This window comes from Staurois parvus, unplaced genomic scaffold, assembly GCF_062004578.1.
Source record: "Staurois parvus isolate SC_StPar_1 unplaced genomic scaffold, SC_StPar_1.0 ptg001698l, whole genome shotgun sequence".
NCBI lineage: Eukaryota > Metazoa > Chordata > Amphibia > Anura > Ranidae > Staurois > Staurois parvus.
This window is the reverse complement of record NW_028319494.1, coordinates 386,744-403,183: the sequence shown is the minus strand read 5'-3', so window position 1 is coordinate 403,183 and position 16,440 is coordinate 386,744. Positions and strand designations below refer to the sequence as shown.

Below are 16,440 nucleotides of genomic sequence, written 5' to 3'. Positions count from 1 at the left end.
TTTACCTGCCCCTTCTTTGTCTGAATAAATAGAGTCAGTGGTTCGTACCGATCACTGACTCTGTCCATTCATTCAACTGTGTTTAATATGCTTCAGTTTGTGAATGAACGAGAAGCTCTGTACAGAGCTATTCCTGTCCATTTATTCTGTGCTGCTGAGGCTACAGAGATGGAGAATGAGGGCTGTTTCATTAATCTCCTTACTCTGTCTCAAAGGCGAAACATCAGAGGTCTGTTTAGACCCCTGATATTTCACCAAAGATCCCCCCCCCCATCAGGGATCCTAGAAAAATTGTAGAAAATAATAAAAATACCATAATAATACTGGAAATAAAAAATAAAATGGTAAAATATCATTTAAAAAATAGAAAAATAAAAACTACTGACACCAGTGGCAGAACTACCAGAGTCACAAAGGTCGCACTTGCGACCAGGCTCTGGCATTCCACCACTGGCCTCAGAGGGAAGGGTCCCGGCTGGGGGTAAAGGGGCCCTTCATGGTTTCTTGCAGGTCTCTGAAGGTTTTAGTTATGCCTCTGCTTACCAGAGTACTCCCTTAGATCAGCTGCCCCCATTAGAGTACCCCTTTACAATAGGTGTCCCCATCAGAGTGCTCCCATACATCAGATGTCCCCATCAGAGTGACCCCTTACATCAGTTGTCCCCATCACAGTGTCTCCTTACATAAGGTGCTCCCCTCAGAGTGCCCTCATACATCAGTGCCCTTATCAGAGTAACTGATATCAGAATAACCTTATATATCAGTTGCCCCCATCAGAGTGCCTTCTTACATAAGGTCTCCCCATCAGAGTGCCCCCAAACAAAGCTGAACCCTCTCTCCAGCAGAAGCCGGCCACTGCTCCTTCTGACAGGAGTAACCAAATCATCAGTGCACCCCCCCCTCATCACAGCACAACCCCCACTCCCAGCTCTGTATGCCAGTCAGTGATAAGTTCCTAAAAATTGGAAACTTATGAATATCGTGCAGGTGCTTTATTCACCTTTATTCTGTCTAAATGTTTCTGGACCATATCAATTTTGAGCCATAGTGGTTAATTTGGGGCTATGTGAATACTGTCTCCATTGTGGACTTGAACACCTCCATGTTCCTTTGTATGCAGAATGCTTTTACCCAGCTTTCTTTAAGAGATATCCAGAAGCCTTGTCAATTGTATTTAGCAGGAATTACGCAAATGTACTTTTTACATATTCTTCCTATGCTTTTCTTTACAAATCTGTAAATTAAATAGCAAAAGGTGTCTCTGACATAACCTTATCGCAGTCACACCTTTAGGCTCCATGCACATGGGGCGTTTTAATAACGGCAGTAACGTTAGCTGTGCAAAGTCACGTTAAAAAAGTTTTTTAGAGGTTTTTTTGACCAAAAAAAATCAAAAAATTCCAAAAATGCTGATTTACCGCAATTTACCGCGTTTTTCAGCATTAGAGCGTTTTTACAGCTAAAAAAACTGCTCTAGAAACCCACTAGCTCTGGTTTATTTTTCCAGCCAAAAAACATTGATTACAGTCTGTGTGCATGAATACATAGGATAACATGCTGGGGAGTTTACTAGCTGTAGAAAAAAACGTCAAAAGCCAAAAACAGCCGCTGTAAAAACATCCATTGTGCAGGAGGACTGAGTCCTCATGCACACGGGGTGTTCTGATAATGCTGGTAACATTAGCTGTGTAAAGTCACGTTAAAAACGCAAGTTTTTCAGGTTTTTTTAGCGTTTTTGCATTAGCGTTTAGCAGCGTTTTTCTGCGTTTAGCGGCATTTTTCCACGTTTGCCTTTTTTTGATCAAAAAAATTATTTTTTTTTTGTCAAAGAAAGTAAAAAAAAAGCCGGTTTGCGGCGTTTTACTGCATTGTACCGCGTTTTGCTGCGTTTCTCAGCATTAGAGCGCTTTTACAGCTAAAAAACTCCTCTAGAAACCCACTAGTCCTGGGTTTTTTTTTCCAGCCAAAAAATGTCCCTGCCAAAAAACATTGACTACAGTCTATGTGTGCATGGATACATAGGATAACATGCTGGGGGGTTACTGACTGTAGAAAAAAATGTCAAAAGCCAAAAACAGCAGCTGTAAAAACGTCCCGTGTGCACGAGGACATAACCAACACCCTCTGTGGTCTGACTGTGGGAGACTTTCACTTTCATTTCTCTCTCCTGCTGGCTGCAATGGCGTTCTCAAGTGTGAGAGCAGAGCTGGAATGTTCCATCTGTCTGAATACTTTCACCGATCCTGTAAACCTGACTTGTGGACACAACTATTGCCGTGTGTGTATCAATCATGTGCTGGATGTACAGGAGGGACCTGGGGGTTATTCCTGTCCTGAATGCAGAGAACAGTTTGTGAAGCGGCCTGCACTGTACAGGAACATTGCTTTGCGGAACATACTGGACAATATCCTGTCTACTGATCAGGAGGAGACCAGAATCCCCTGCACCTACTGTATGGAATTTCCTGTACCTGCTGTTAAGTCATGTCTGTTGTGTGAAGCTTCTCTTTGTGAAAAGCATCTGGGAGTCCACAGCAAGTCATCAGAACACATCTTATGTGATCCCACCACTACCATGCACAACTGGAAATGTTCCATCCATAAGAAGATCCTAGATTTTTACTGCACTGAGGATTCTACCTGTATCTGTTTGTTGTGCAGGATTGATGGAGCACACCAGGGACACCAAGTAGAGATGCTTAATGAGGCCGCTCAAGAAAGGAAGAAGAAACTGAAAAATTCCCTAGAGAAAATGTTGATCATGAGAGAGGAGACAGAGCAAAGAGTCCAGAGACTGCAGGACCATTGGAAGAAATCAGAAGAAAAAGCGCATGTTGAAAAAAAGAACATCACCGCCCTGTTTAAAAAACTTAAGAGACACCTGGAAGACCTGAAACAAAAAGTACTTGCTCAGATTTCCGGCCAGACAAAAGGGGTCTTGCTTTCAGTCAACGATCTGATACAGGATCTGGAAAAAAAGAAGGATGAACTGTCGAGGAAGATGCATGGCATTGAGGAGCTGTGTAACATGACAGATCCATTGATTGTCCTTCAGGAACCATACACTGATGACTTGTGTGATATACAGGAGGGAAATTGTCACCTTCAAAGTGATGTGGACTTTACTCTGGTCTCACACACATTACACAAAGGTTTATCAAGTATAATATCAGAGGTAAATTTATGCTTCTATACATTAGAATATTATATTAACAAAGCTAATGTGACACTAAACAATACCCTTACTCTCCAAAAAGCTCTTTTGTCTCTACCTCTCCTGTGGATCACAGGAGTACAGATCAATCTGCACTCCTTTGACCCATGTTCAGCTGACAGCAGGCTGAAGCCCACTGTCTGCTGACGTCACTCAGCCAGTCCAGGCTGGGGAAAGATCCCAACTTTAATTTCGAGATCCACCCAAGACTGTGGAGCAGCACTCGGTTTAGCCTCTCAGTGATCCACTGAGAGCCTGAGCCACCCGCTCCCCCCCCTCCACAGCCCAGCGCTCCAGTGAGCAGGGGGGGTAGACCAGAAAGTGGTCACCACTCTCTACTCACAGTGGCAGTGAGAACTCAGTGGTCATGTGATCACTGAGTTCTCACACTTAGAGCCAGTGGGGGCCAGATGCAGCATACATTCATACACACCCACTTCTTAAATGCCTTGTATTCTATTTTTCATGAAATTGTTTCATATTGTGTTTTTCTGCATCCTTGTAACATCCTCAGTGAGTTTCTGAACCTTTCCTTTTTCCTCTCATTTCTGTTTGAAATATGCAGTGTATGTGTAGCGTTACCGCCTTGAGGACCACTGGCTTTTGCTGGATCCCCCTAAGCTCTACACAGCCAGGCAACATGTATTTTCCACACTTTCTCTCCGAATCAGTAAAACGGTCCTTGAGCTTGTTTTTGTTGTTTGTATTAGGGGTTAACAATTTGGATGGGCTCTAGGGGTATATGGGATGCCCAAGGAACTGTAAAATTTGAGGACAACTTCTTAGCAAACTGTACACAATGTGGACCAATTATCAGCCCCAGCTTTTAGCAAGGAGCACTGAGTCCTCTTTTTGATGTACCTTCTCAGACCCCAGATGAAACTCTCCTCATCCACCTGGCTGTCCAGAGGGTATCATTGGGCAAGGATTTACAGAATCTACTGCAGGGTAGTCCCAGATGAGAACTGGTTGGGTATTGCACCTGACCAACCTCTTCTGTGGCCCAAGGGGTGTAGAAGTACTCACAGTGTCCTGTCGATTAGTGGTTGCATCTGCTTTCAGGTCGAAGCTGGGCTGGCTCCTTCCCTGCTGACAGGCTGTCTTACCTAGAAGGTTGTAGGGCAATGGAGACCCTTCTGTCTGCTCTGGCTTGTAGGTAGGTCCCCTTCTCTGGGGCCCCCTCCCAGGCTCCAATCTCCAGCACCTTCCTTCAGTCCATCTTCAAACCGACTCCAACAGACACTACCCTGCTGTGCAGGCTTCCTCACATTTAAGGGCTGTCCTAGTCACCATGCCAGGCCTCTTGCCTGGGGATTAGCTAGGTTCCCCTAAACATGTAAATCCAGGCCTCCTCCCCTCCTCCATCCCTCTTCTAGAAAGTTCCCATAGTATCTAGGTGGGTGGACTCCAGAAGCCCCGACCTGTACAGCCTCCCAGCGTGATCTGAGGTAACCTCACTGCTTCACTCTGAGGCTGACTCATCCCAGGCTTCTAACAAGCCTCTGACTAAGCACAAAATCTTATCTACCTAGAGGGCGCTACATATGTTAGTTGCAGTCATGTGCAATGCTGCACACTTCACATTCCATAGTCCTTAATCCATCTAAGTGAGAAAGAGAGGGTGGCTACATTTCTACATACAGTAGGACCATGGAGAATGAACGTAGCCACTCTCTAGCAGACATCAAGGAGTAATTCATCCACAACTTTCACAGCATTTTCTTTTATTTTAATTTTTTCTTCAGTAGATCATTTTGCTCCCCTGTTCCAACAGTAAAATAGAAGCCTCTATTCATTGCTGTAAACCCATATTGGGTGGTGTACAGCAAGAAGGGACAGCAGAGTGCTGAGACCAAGGAAAAGGATACAAAGATACTGGTGGTAGTGGACTCCATAGTCAGAAGGGCAGATAGGGTAATCTGTCTCAAAGATCATGATTGATGAACAGTATGGTTACAGGGCACTCAAGTTCGACACATTGCGGATCAAATGTACAGATTGTTAGGTAGGGCTGGGGAGGACCCAGCTGCCATGGTACACATTGGTACAAATGCCAAAGTTAGAGGAATATGGAGTATCCTTAAAAATTATTTCAGGGGCTTGGTGCCAAGTTAAAGAAAATGACCTCCAAAGTAGTATTTTTAGAAATACTTCCTGTACCAAAATCCATACCTGAAAGGGGACTGGGCTGTTTTGATTTGGCTACTGTCGCTGCAGTAGGGTTGGATTGCACCAAAATGGGGAGGGTGCGGCTCGGTTGGGGGAGAAAATGGTTAAAAGGTTGGATGAGCTTTGAAAGGCTAAGTTCAGCTTTGTTTAAAAATAATAAATGCACGTTTTTACAAGTAAAAAATATGCATTTACTGTATTCTTTTTTTCTCAGGAGCCTGCAGAGCACTGCACCCATGACCAGTATCAGGTGATCAATGTCATGCTCCTGCAGAGACTTTGTACCTCCATACAGCCATCAGTTTAAGAGTGCGCTAATCATTGCTCTCATAGGCCATTGAGAACTACAAGTTCAGCTGCAGCAGTGGCAGGCAGGACATGTTAAAAGATTGGTGTGAATGAATGACATGGCTGTAACCATTGTAATTTTAAATGTGACAATAGCTGTGGGGAGAAGGACCCCTGCCCTCTGTCACGGGTTGGGGGGGGGGGATTTCTTAGCAACATGTCACATGTTACAGCCTAAATACAGGTGTAATGTGTAAAATGTTGCTAAAGGTGAACTAACTGTAGTCTTTAAACTAGGATCTGGAGGGAGGGATCAGTGAAGAATATACCATGCAGTGCACAAGGGTCTAAGTGAGCATTGAATTTGGAGGTGGGCAAAACTGAAGGGAAGGGGGGCTCAAATTAGATAGCAGAGAAACTATAGTGTAGTCTAATGCTGGTAGGGTTGCTGAATATAAATGTAATCCAAGACTGAAAACGTGGAAAATACTAAAAGCTAGTACAAAATTTAAAGGTAAATATACAGAAGAGCTAGAACCTCTGTTACCTGAGGCGTATGGTAAACCTGGTTAGACTGCTCAAATGACTAAGTTGCAAAAATTCAAGGGTATGCTCTGTTTTGCACAGACATGATAGATAGAAGAGGGGAAGGGGCATGTCTATATGTCAAGAACAATCTGAAAGTGAATGTGAGAAATTACATTACCAATGAGACTTATGATGGTGTGGATTGAGCTTTAAAGGAACAAATCAAAAAGTAAATTAATTGCGGGCGTATGCTATAGGTCCCCTATCCTCAGAAATAAGGAGAAGACACTACTTTTCATAGTTAAAAAAGGTGGGGAAGCAGGTCAATGTTTTTATTATGGGGTCAATTATTATTAATATTTATTACCGGTATCAACTACCCTGATAGTGATTCGGCAGACGAAAATGTGGAAGATGTGGAAATTGGAGAAAATCTGTGTGTTAGTAATTACAGAATAATTATGTTTGGTGTAAATTAGAAGACAGAGAGACATGCAGATATGACAAGAACATCAACTTTCAAAAGAGCCAACTTTAATTAGCTGTGTTTCTTACAGTATAATAATAAATTGCACCATTTTTTAGCACAGAACTACAAGTAATGCAATAAGAAATGCAAGAGTACAATCAGGACATCTAAGGTTGAGTACGAAAAACTCATTGCTGCAGAAAGTAAAAAAACAAAACAAAAACAGAGAGTAGTGATAAAGGGCCCTTTTTCTACATGGTCTTGAGTTGTGAGCAGTGTGTCTCAGGGCTCTGTCTTGGGGCCAATTCTGGGTAAATTGTTTACTAATAAAATAGAGGATGGAATAAAATATTCAATCTCAGTTTTTGCTGATGATACCAAACTACGCAGGGTAATAACTTTGCCGCATGATAAAGCTAATTTAACTTGATGAAATAGAGGGCTGTTCAAGATAGAGTAGATGTGAGGCACTGGACCCTGATCTTATATCTATCACTTAGAACAGTTGGCCTTGAGGACTTAACCTCAGTGGCTCTGTCGTAAAATGGGACCCCCCCAAATGGACGGTAGACTCTCAAATTGAGTAAACCAAATGCAATCAAAGATAAGAGTGCTAAAGGGTTGTCCTAAAAGCCCATAATCTTTTATATATGGTAACCATATGAAAACAGAAAGATAAAAGGCAACCAACACATTTCGGGGGCAGACAAACTCTCTTCATCAGTGCTCTGAAGAAAATAACAAGACTTGTTATTGGACTCTGCACATATTCATTGTGATTATTATTGTCCTTTTCCTGAATAACAGGCTTGTTCACACTTGACTAAATTTCTAACTCTTCCCAAACACTCCTATAGCTTTAGTATAGGCGTTAGACAGGTGTTAATGGGTTTTAGTATGGAAGTTAGACTGGCTTTTTACAAGCGTTAAAAAACGCTCCACAAACGCCCTCTGTGCAGTTTTGAAGCGTTTTATAAGCATTTGACAAGCGTTAAAGCCACACCACAAACTAAATAAACTGTAATGTTATTAACACTCCCCAACCGCACCGCAAATGCCGCGCAAACATCTGCCAGTGCTTTTGAGGAGCGTTACCATAGACTTGAATGGGAGGTGTTAAAAGGCTTCAAACTCCTCCTGACTCAACATGAGGCTTCAATTTTGAAGCCATGTGACACTAACACTTCATGTTTTGATAATGTGAATAGCACTGTGTGCTAGTCATTGTATCATATGCATATGCCTCTTTCAATGCCAGTGTGAACTAGGCCTAAGAGCTTCCAAACAGAGTCCACTAACAAGCCTTGTTATTTTTTATCGGAGCCCTGATGAAGGGGTATTGTCTGTCCTTTAAACATTTTTTGATACAATAACCATCAATAAATGATTATGGACTCTTTAGATGACCCTCTGATGCTCTTATTTTTAATTACAAAATAGAGGGGTTGGCAGCTACTTGTCAGTTGTTTACTATTGAAAAATTTACAATTTTGTCCTTGGAGGCTAAATGATATTCAACAGGAACAAATTCTTTGGGGGAATTGAGGTAGAAAATGATCTGGGGGGCTCTGTAAACCACAGACTTAAAAAGTATTTTATCATGCAGCAAAATGGGTATTTATTCAAGAGATAAAGCTATAATTTTACTATTTTACAAAACTCTGGTCTGGTCACAACTTGAGTTTGCAGTTCAATTTTGGTTGCCAATTCTCAGTAAGGATGTCCTTGAACCAGGAAGAGTTAAGAGAAGGGTAACAAAAATAGTGAGAGAGCTGGAGGACCTCAGTTATAAAGAATGACTGCAAACATTAAACCTATTCTCCCTGGAGAAGAGGCACTTAAGAGGTGATATGATCGCAATATACAAATCCATCAATGGTGACTGCAATATTGATATAAAACTGTTAATTTAAGGTCTCTGAAGAAGACACGTGACCACACAATGAAGGTGGACAAGAAGCCTAAGGGGTTATTTAATGTTATAGCAGCAAAGATGTAGAACTCACTTCCACAGTTAGTATTAGCAGCAAAGAGTGTAGATAACTTTAAAAAAGGTGTTAAATATGTTTCTTAATGAACACAATATACAGGGATATGAAAATTTGCAGCCTGCTTACACACGCCGAGCTGGATGGTTCTATGTCTTCATTCAACCTTAGTAACTTGATAACTCGGGGGACTTTACTCTCCCTTCTAATTCTGAGGATGAAATGCTCCAGAGTACCTGCAGTTACAGAGGTCATTATATATTTTTTAAATGTACATAACTTGACCTTTTTAAGAAATACCATCTATTAAAATAACATTAATAATTAAATAATTTATATGGATAATTGTTTCTGCAAAGCAAGAGTTGTAATGAATATGGGAATGTGCAATCAACTATAGTGAATACATGTGTGTATATTTTCATTCTGGCCATGTGCACTGCCTAAAATTTTCGGGCTCTTCAGACTTGTTTGGGCTCTTCAGACATGTTTTCACGCTTTAAAGACAACACTCTAATGCATGAAAAAATGGACCCGAAGTATATTCAGCAATGCAGTGCAGAGCCATGTGCATTTTGTTGGGATGTAGCACAGGTGCATTGACAGATGATTTATGTTTCCAGTGGGGTACTCTCCTAAACAACTTGTACCACAATGCACATAGTACCGTGCATTTGCACTAAAGTGCAATAAAATGCATATTTTACTATGTACTACCACAATTCATAAATGGTAAGTCACCATGAAGGTAACAGACTGTGAATAGACCTCTTACATAGTTCTGTAGTTGGTAAGGTTGAATAAAGACACCAGTCCATCTAGTTAAGAGTGTGTGTGTGTGTGCGTGTGTGTGTGTTTATGTCACTACCATTTTCCATATCTCTTTACATTGTATTTGCTAAGAAACACATCTAAAAGATTTTGAATTTATCTGCAATCTCACCAGCTACTATGGAAAGGGGTTTCACATCCTTACTGCTCTAACTGTAAAGAATCCCTTACACAGTTTATGATGGGACCTCTTCTCATCCATCTTCATTGTGAGACTCTGAGTTTATTTACTAAAGCTGGAGAGTCCAAAATCAGACTCCCTTCTGCATAGAAACCAATCAGCTTCCAGGTTTCATTGCCAAAGCTTCATTGAACAAGCTGAGGTTAGAAGCTGATTGGTTTCTATGCAGAAGGGAGTCTGATTTTGGACTCTCCAGCTTTAGTAAATAAACCCCTCTGTGTCTACTTTAGAGTCATTAGATTAACTAGTTTCTTCTCAATGCCCCTTAAGTGTGTGTTCTACAGGGAGACAACATTTTTGTAATTGTTCATTGTAACTAAAGTCCTCCAACATCCTTGTTAGCTTTGTTGCCCATCTTTGGACTCTCCAGTTTAGGGACATTCTTCCTGAAGATTGGTGACCAAAACTAGACTGCATACTCAAGTTGTGGCCGAGTTTTGTAAAGTGGTGGAATTATAGCTGAGTCTGTAGTCTACTAAGAATCCCAGGTCTTTTTCCATCCTTGATTCCCCAGACGTTCTCCCCCTAGTGAGTAACACATTCATATTTTTAGCTCCCTAGTACACCCAAACTTTACATTTTTCTACAGTAAACCTCCTCTGCTATATAGCTGCCCATTCCTCTATTTTAACTAGGTCTTTTTGTAAAGTTACTATAACCTATTGTGAAGTTATTGCCCTGCTTAGCTTTGTATATTCAGAATATACGTTATTAATAACCACCCTCTGAACTCACTCCTGCAACCAGTTTTCTGTCTGGGTACATATAATATCATCAGTGCTAAATGATCTCAATTTGTAAAGTTCAGCAATTATGGGTTACTGTATCAAATGCCTTAATGAAATCTAGATACACTACGTCCTTCCTTTATCCAAATTAAAGCTCACTTCCTCATGGAATTTTATAGAGTTGGTCTGGCAAGAACAGTCCTTCATAAATCTATGTTGGTTACCACTAAATATACTGTTCTCATCAGCAAATTCTTGGATATGGTCCTTTATCATGCCTTCTAACAGTTTACATACTATTAATGTTAGGCTGACTAGTCTGTAGTTTCCAGGTATATATCCCAGTCCTTTTTTGAATATTGGTATCTCGTTTACTTTTTGCTAATCTGCCACTACCATTCTGATCAGTAAGCTGTTTGTTAAAATTAGGAACAATTGTCTGGCTATAACATGGCTAAAAGCTTTGAGAACTATTAGGTGTAAGCCATCTGGTCCTAGTGATTTATTCACATTAAGATTTTCTAGTCTTTTTTTGAGCACAGGTTTCATTCTGTATAATGTTATTAACATGACTGTCTTGTTTGTTATACCCCTTTTTGTTTCTGTAAACTGTGGAGAACAATGTATTTAATACAGTTGCCTTCTCCCTATCACTAGTGACCAACTTCCCTTGATCATCTTTTATGGGGCCAATATATATGACACAGCCTTCTTACTGTTAATATACACTGCTCAAAAAAAATAAAGTAACACTTTTTAACAGAGTATAGCATCAAGTCACTTAAACTCCTGGGATATTGATCTGGTCAGTAAAGTAGCAGTAGCTTAATCAGCTTCAGCTGCTTTGGTGTTAATGAAATTAACAACAGGTGCTTTAGATGGACAACAATGAGACAATCGCCAAAACAGGAACGGTTTTACAGGTGGAGGCCACTGACATTTTTTTCCCTACTCCTATTTTCTGACTGGTTTTCACTAGTTTTGCATTAGGCTATGGTCAGTGTCACTACTGGTAGCATGAGGTGATACCTGGACCCTACAGAGGCTGCACAACCAGTCCAACTCCTCCAGGATGGCACATCAATACATGTCATTGCCAGAAGGTTTGCTGTGTCTCCCAGCACAGTCGCAAGAACATGGAGGAGATTCCAGGAGACAGGCAGTTACTCTAGGAGAGCTGGACAGGGCCATAGAATGTCCTTAACCCATCAGCACGACCGGTATCTTCTCCTTTGTACAAGGATGAACAGGATGAGCACTGCCAGAGCCCTACAAAATTACCTCTAGCAGGCCCCTGGCATGAATGTCTCTGGCCAAACAATCAGAAACAGACTTCATGAAGGTGGTCTGAGGGCCTGATGTCCTCTAGTGGGCCCTGTGCTTGCTGCCAGGCACAATAGAGCTCGATTGGTATTTACCATTTAACACCAGAATTGGCAGGTCCACCACTGGCGCCCTGTGCTTTTCACAGATGAGAGCAGGTTCACTCTGAGCACATATGACAGACGTGAAAGGGTGTGGAGAAGCCATGGAGAATGTTATGCTGCCTGTAACACCATTCAGCATGATCCTTTTGGTGCTGGGTCAGGGATGGTCTGGGGACCTCTACAGACAATGGGACCCTGACTGCCATTAGGTATCAGGATGAAATCCTTGGACCCATTGTCAGACCCTACGCCTGTGCAGTGGGTCCTGGGTTCCTCCTGGTGCATGACAAGGCCTCATGTGACGAGAGTATGCAGGCAATTCCTAGAGAATGAAGGAATTGATACCATTGAATGGCCCCCACGCTCATCTGACCTAAATCCAATAGAACACCTCTGAGATATCATGTTTTGGTCCATCTGATGCCGCCAGGTTGCACCTCAGACTGTCCAGGAGCTCAGTGATGCCCTGGTCCAGATCTGGGAGGAAATACCCCAGGACACCATCCGTCATTTCATTAGTAACTTGCTCCGACATTGTCAGGCATGCATACAAGCACGCAGGAGCCATACAAACTACTGAATACCATTTTGAGTTGCTGCAATGAAAATTTAGCAAAATGAACTAGTCTGCTGCATCATTTTTTCATTTTGATTTTCAGGGGGTTTCTTTGAATTCAGTCCTCTGTAGGTTGATAATTTTCATTTCCATCAAACGATGGGGCATCCTTATGTTCCTAACACATTACCCAGTCCATATCAGTATAGATATCCAACAGGAGATTGTTCCCCATTGAGATCTGATGTCCTCCTTTAATTTTTTTGAGCAGTGTATTTGAAAATATATTGGGGGATTTTTTTCTCTCATGTCCCTCATAATTTTATACCTGCCCCGATTGTGTTCTTGCATTTCCTGCAATGCAGTTTTGGAATTCCAATGGTGATCATTCAGTCTTATTCCATTCAGTCTTATATTTTTTAAAGGACAGGTTTTTTTCTCATTAATGTGCCTTTTTATGTTAGTATTTAGCCACCCAGGTTTAACTTTTGTTCTTTTATAATTGTTGCCCATTGACTGACAAATGCCATTGTTTAACTGCTTGAGCTCTGGAGGGTTTTAGCCCCTTCTTGGCCAGAGCATTTTTTGCTATTCAGATCTGTGCTACTTTAACTGGCAGTTTGCTTGGTTTTGAAACACTGCACCCAAACGTAATTTATATAATTTTGTTCACTCAAATATAGCTTTCTTTTGATGGTATTTGATCACCACTGTTTTTTTATTTAATATAAATGAAAAAAGACCAAACAGTTTGAAAAAAACAATATTTTCTACTTTCTGTTATAAAACATATCCAGTATACAAATTAAAAAATCTAATTTCTCTTTATAAATTTATGCCAAAATGTATTCTGCTGCACGTTTTTGGTAAAAAGAAAGTCCAAATAGGTGTATATTAATTAGTTTCTGCGAAAGGTATACCATCTACAAACTATGGTATATATACTGGAATTTACTATACTGCTATGGCGGTGATCAGTGACTTATAGTGGGACCATGATAGTGTGGCGGGCAATCTAGGGCTAGCTGATGCTGGGAGGTACACTAATTGACTAATCGACACTGACATCTATAGTGAAACTAATACAGTGATCAGTGCTAATACTGTACACTGTCACTGTATTAATGACACTGGCTGGTAAGGGGTTGACATCTAAGGGCAATCAAACGGTTAGAAAGTCTACAAAACGTGTAAAAATTGAACTAATCTAGCCATCACCACCAAAAGAGGTAGCCAAACTCCTGGGCAAAACAGCTCTTGTTCTGATACAAGCACTTCACGATCCTTCCTGATCCAGACCCACCCAGATGGCTCTCAGGGCTCTTGGACAGCACATAGGACTCACATGAATGGCTACCAGGGAATATCCAAATGACATACAGAAATCCCATCGATGACTCCTAGAAACCATAAAGACACACTCCGGGCCAGCCTTTCCAGCTGCCACACCACATCAAGTACGGACCATATAATAAAAGCATGTTGCAAATATCATAATACCATTTAAAATGTTCCTATTTATTACAAATATGGGCACCCTCATAAAACAAGTGCATGTGCAAAGTCTGCAATCAACAGGTATACTTGCAGTAAACAAAAATGGTGTTATCGGGATCAATGACTAGCACACATGCACAAAAATGTTATGATGTCAGACGACATGCTTCGCCAGATGCGTTTCGTTACAAATAATGTCTTCAGGAAAAATAGAAGCACAGAGAGAGAATTTGAACTTTTCTTTCCAATTTTTGCACTATTTTAATTAAAGATTATATTTGTTTGGAATTGACACGTGGCGTGTTTTATTTAAAGGGACAGTAATCTTGTTCACAGTTTATGAAGAATGAGGATAAGTGCATTACATGTGGTATTTTGGGTTACTTTGATGTATCTGTATGTGGGTATTTATGTGAGCAGCTTTCCTCATACAAAAATTGGTTTTGTGTTTTATAGCACTGATATATTTGTATTTCACTTAGGTTTTTTTTTTTATCTATATGTATATTTTTGTATATACCGTAGGCAGCAAAAATGATGCCAGTCTCCACTCCACTTGCCATGTCTTCAGCCTTGCCATGGGAGAAGGTGACAGAAACCTGGGATGGCCTCACAAGTAACATTTATGAAGGTAAATTGCACAGTACAGTCTCATTTTACTTTTCTTCTGTGTATTAGCTTATTTATTTGTTTTATTATTTTATCTGATGGGGGCTGAAAATTTCTATTCTCCCCCAACAAATTTTTGCAGAACATTGTCAAAATACAACACTAAGGCCTTGTTCACATCATACATGCAGAAAACTGATGGAAACTGACACGCAGATTTCACTTGCAGAAACATCAGTTTACAAATGCGCTTCAATGAGTTTGATAAACATTGCAGATTCCTGGGCAGAAAAAAATCTGCACGGGACACTAGTGTTGTGGTGTGAACAGGGCACAGAGAGAACAATTGATTTTGTTGTACCCTTGCAGAATGCGTGCAGAAAAACTGATGTCTCTGTACCATGGTGTGAACGAGCCCTAAAAGAAGCCTTATTTAATTATTTGTATTATTTATATTTATATCATTTATTTTTATTCATGTCTGCCCAGAAAGAGCAGGTGCCCTCTCATGGGAACAGCTAGCCCGGTCTCAACCTCAGTTTTACCCTCACAGCATAGTGGAGGAGAAGAGCACCTCTGAGCAGCCTATGCAGAAGGTAGAAGAGAAGGAGTCTTCTTTTCAGGAGCACCAGGGAGCTGAGATATTTAGAAATGTGAGTCTCCGGAGGGAGGAGGAGTCTGAGGAAGAAGATCCTGAGGAGGAGGAGTCTGAGGAAGAGGATGCTGAGGAGGAGGTGTTCGAGGAAGAGGATGGGGAGGAGGAGTCTGAGGAAGAGAATGATGAGGAGGAGAAGTCTGAGGAAAAGGATGCTGAGGAGGAGGAGTCTGAGGAACAGGGTGAGGAGGAGGAGGATGTAGAGGAGGAAGAGTCTGAAGAAGAGGATGCCGAGGAGGAGGGATCTGAAGATGCAGAGGAGGAAGAGTCTGAGGAAGAGGATACAGAGGAGGACTCTTCTTCTTCTGAGGATTCCTAGGATGAAATAACAAGAGGAGTATGGAGGAGTAGGCAATTTCCATAATAAAATCACAGAAGGAAACAAAAAGAGAAAAGGCATAACATCCAATTAGAAACAATGCTCTGTTGGACCTACTTATTTCAAATAACATGGAGATGACATCAGATGCTGAAATTAATGGACAACCTGGCTTACAGTAGTCATACATTTAGGTTTGCTGTGAATTACAGGAAAGAGAAAATGTTGGTATGACATAAACAAAAAATTTCAGAAAGGCCAACTTTAATAAGCTGTATTCCTTACTGTGTGATACTAAATGGGACCAAATGTTCTCCTCAAAGGAGACAGACGAATAGCAATGAGCTGAAAATCCCTGGGTTTGATTCGGCAAGGGTTCGCTGAATTTTCAGATGCTGAACCTGAACCCCATTTTTGTAAAAAAATTACAATTTTGTTGGGTAATATGCAAGGGGTTGTCCAAGAAATAGCATGGGAGGTGGGCACTGCCCTGGGGAACATGTGCCAATGCATAACAAAAAAATGTTTAAATTCCATAGAGCCAAGAGCAGTGTTTTTTTTTAGAACTGACATTTAAAAATAAGTTTTAAAACTGCAGACAAAAGACTTTGAAAGCTGTCATTGCCAGCAATTAATGTCATTTGCCAGCAATTTAAACTGCTTTTTTTTTTTTTCTTTGTAAATGTCATTTTTGCTGTAGCACATTCAACAGCAACAGTGAAAAAAATACAGATCCTTTGATTCTGGTACAGGGTACCTAACACAGAAAAATTACCGGTACCCTTAATGCGAGCATGCAGCCTGGCTGGCCAGGAAAGTGGGAGGATGAGTGTGCAACCCCCCCACCCCCCTGAACCATACCAGGCCACATGCCTTCAACATGGGGGGGTGCTTTGCCAGGGGGGAAACCTCCTAAAAAAGCACCTTGTCCCCATGTTGATGAGGACAAGGTCCTCTTCCCCACAACCCTTGCCAGGTGGA

At 41.2% G+C, this 16,440-nt stretch overlaps 1 protein-coding gene across 1 annotated transcript in view; it reads left to right on the top strand.

The window, feature by feature from the left end:
• Positions 1-15,181, top strand: part of LOC149434709 (E3 ubiquitin-protein ligase TRIM39-like) — a 43,695-nt gene extending 28,514 nt beyond the window's left edge. The window contains exons 2-3 of the mRNA XM_089663490.1: positions 14,402-14,507; positions 14,975-15,181. Coding sequence (XP_089519616.1) covers positions 14,402-14,496 — 95 coding nt within the window. The 3' untranslated portion in view covers positions 14,497-14,507; positions 14,975-15,181. The remainder of the gene's footprint in view (positions 1-14,401; positions 14,508-14,974) is intronic.
• The last annotated feature ends 1,259 nt before the right edge of the window (positions 15,182-16,440 follow it).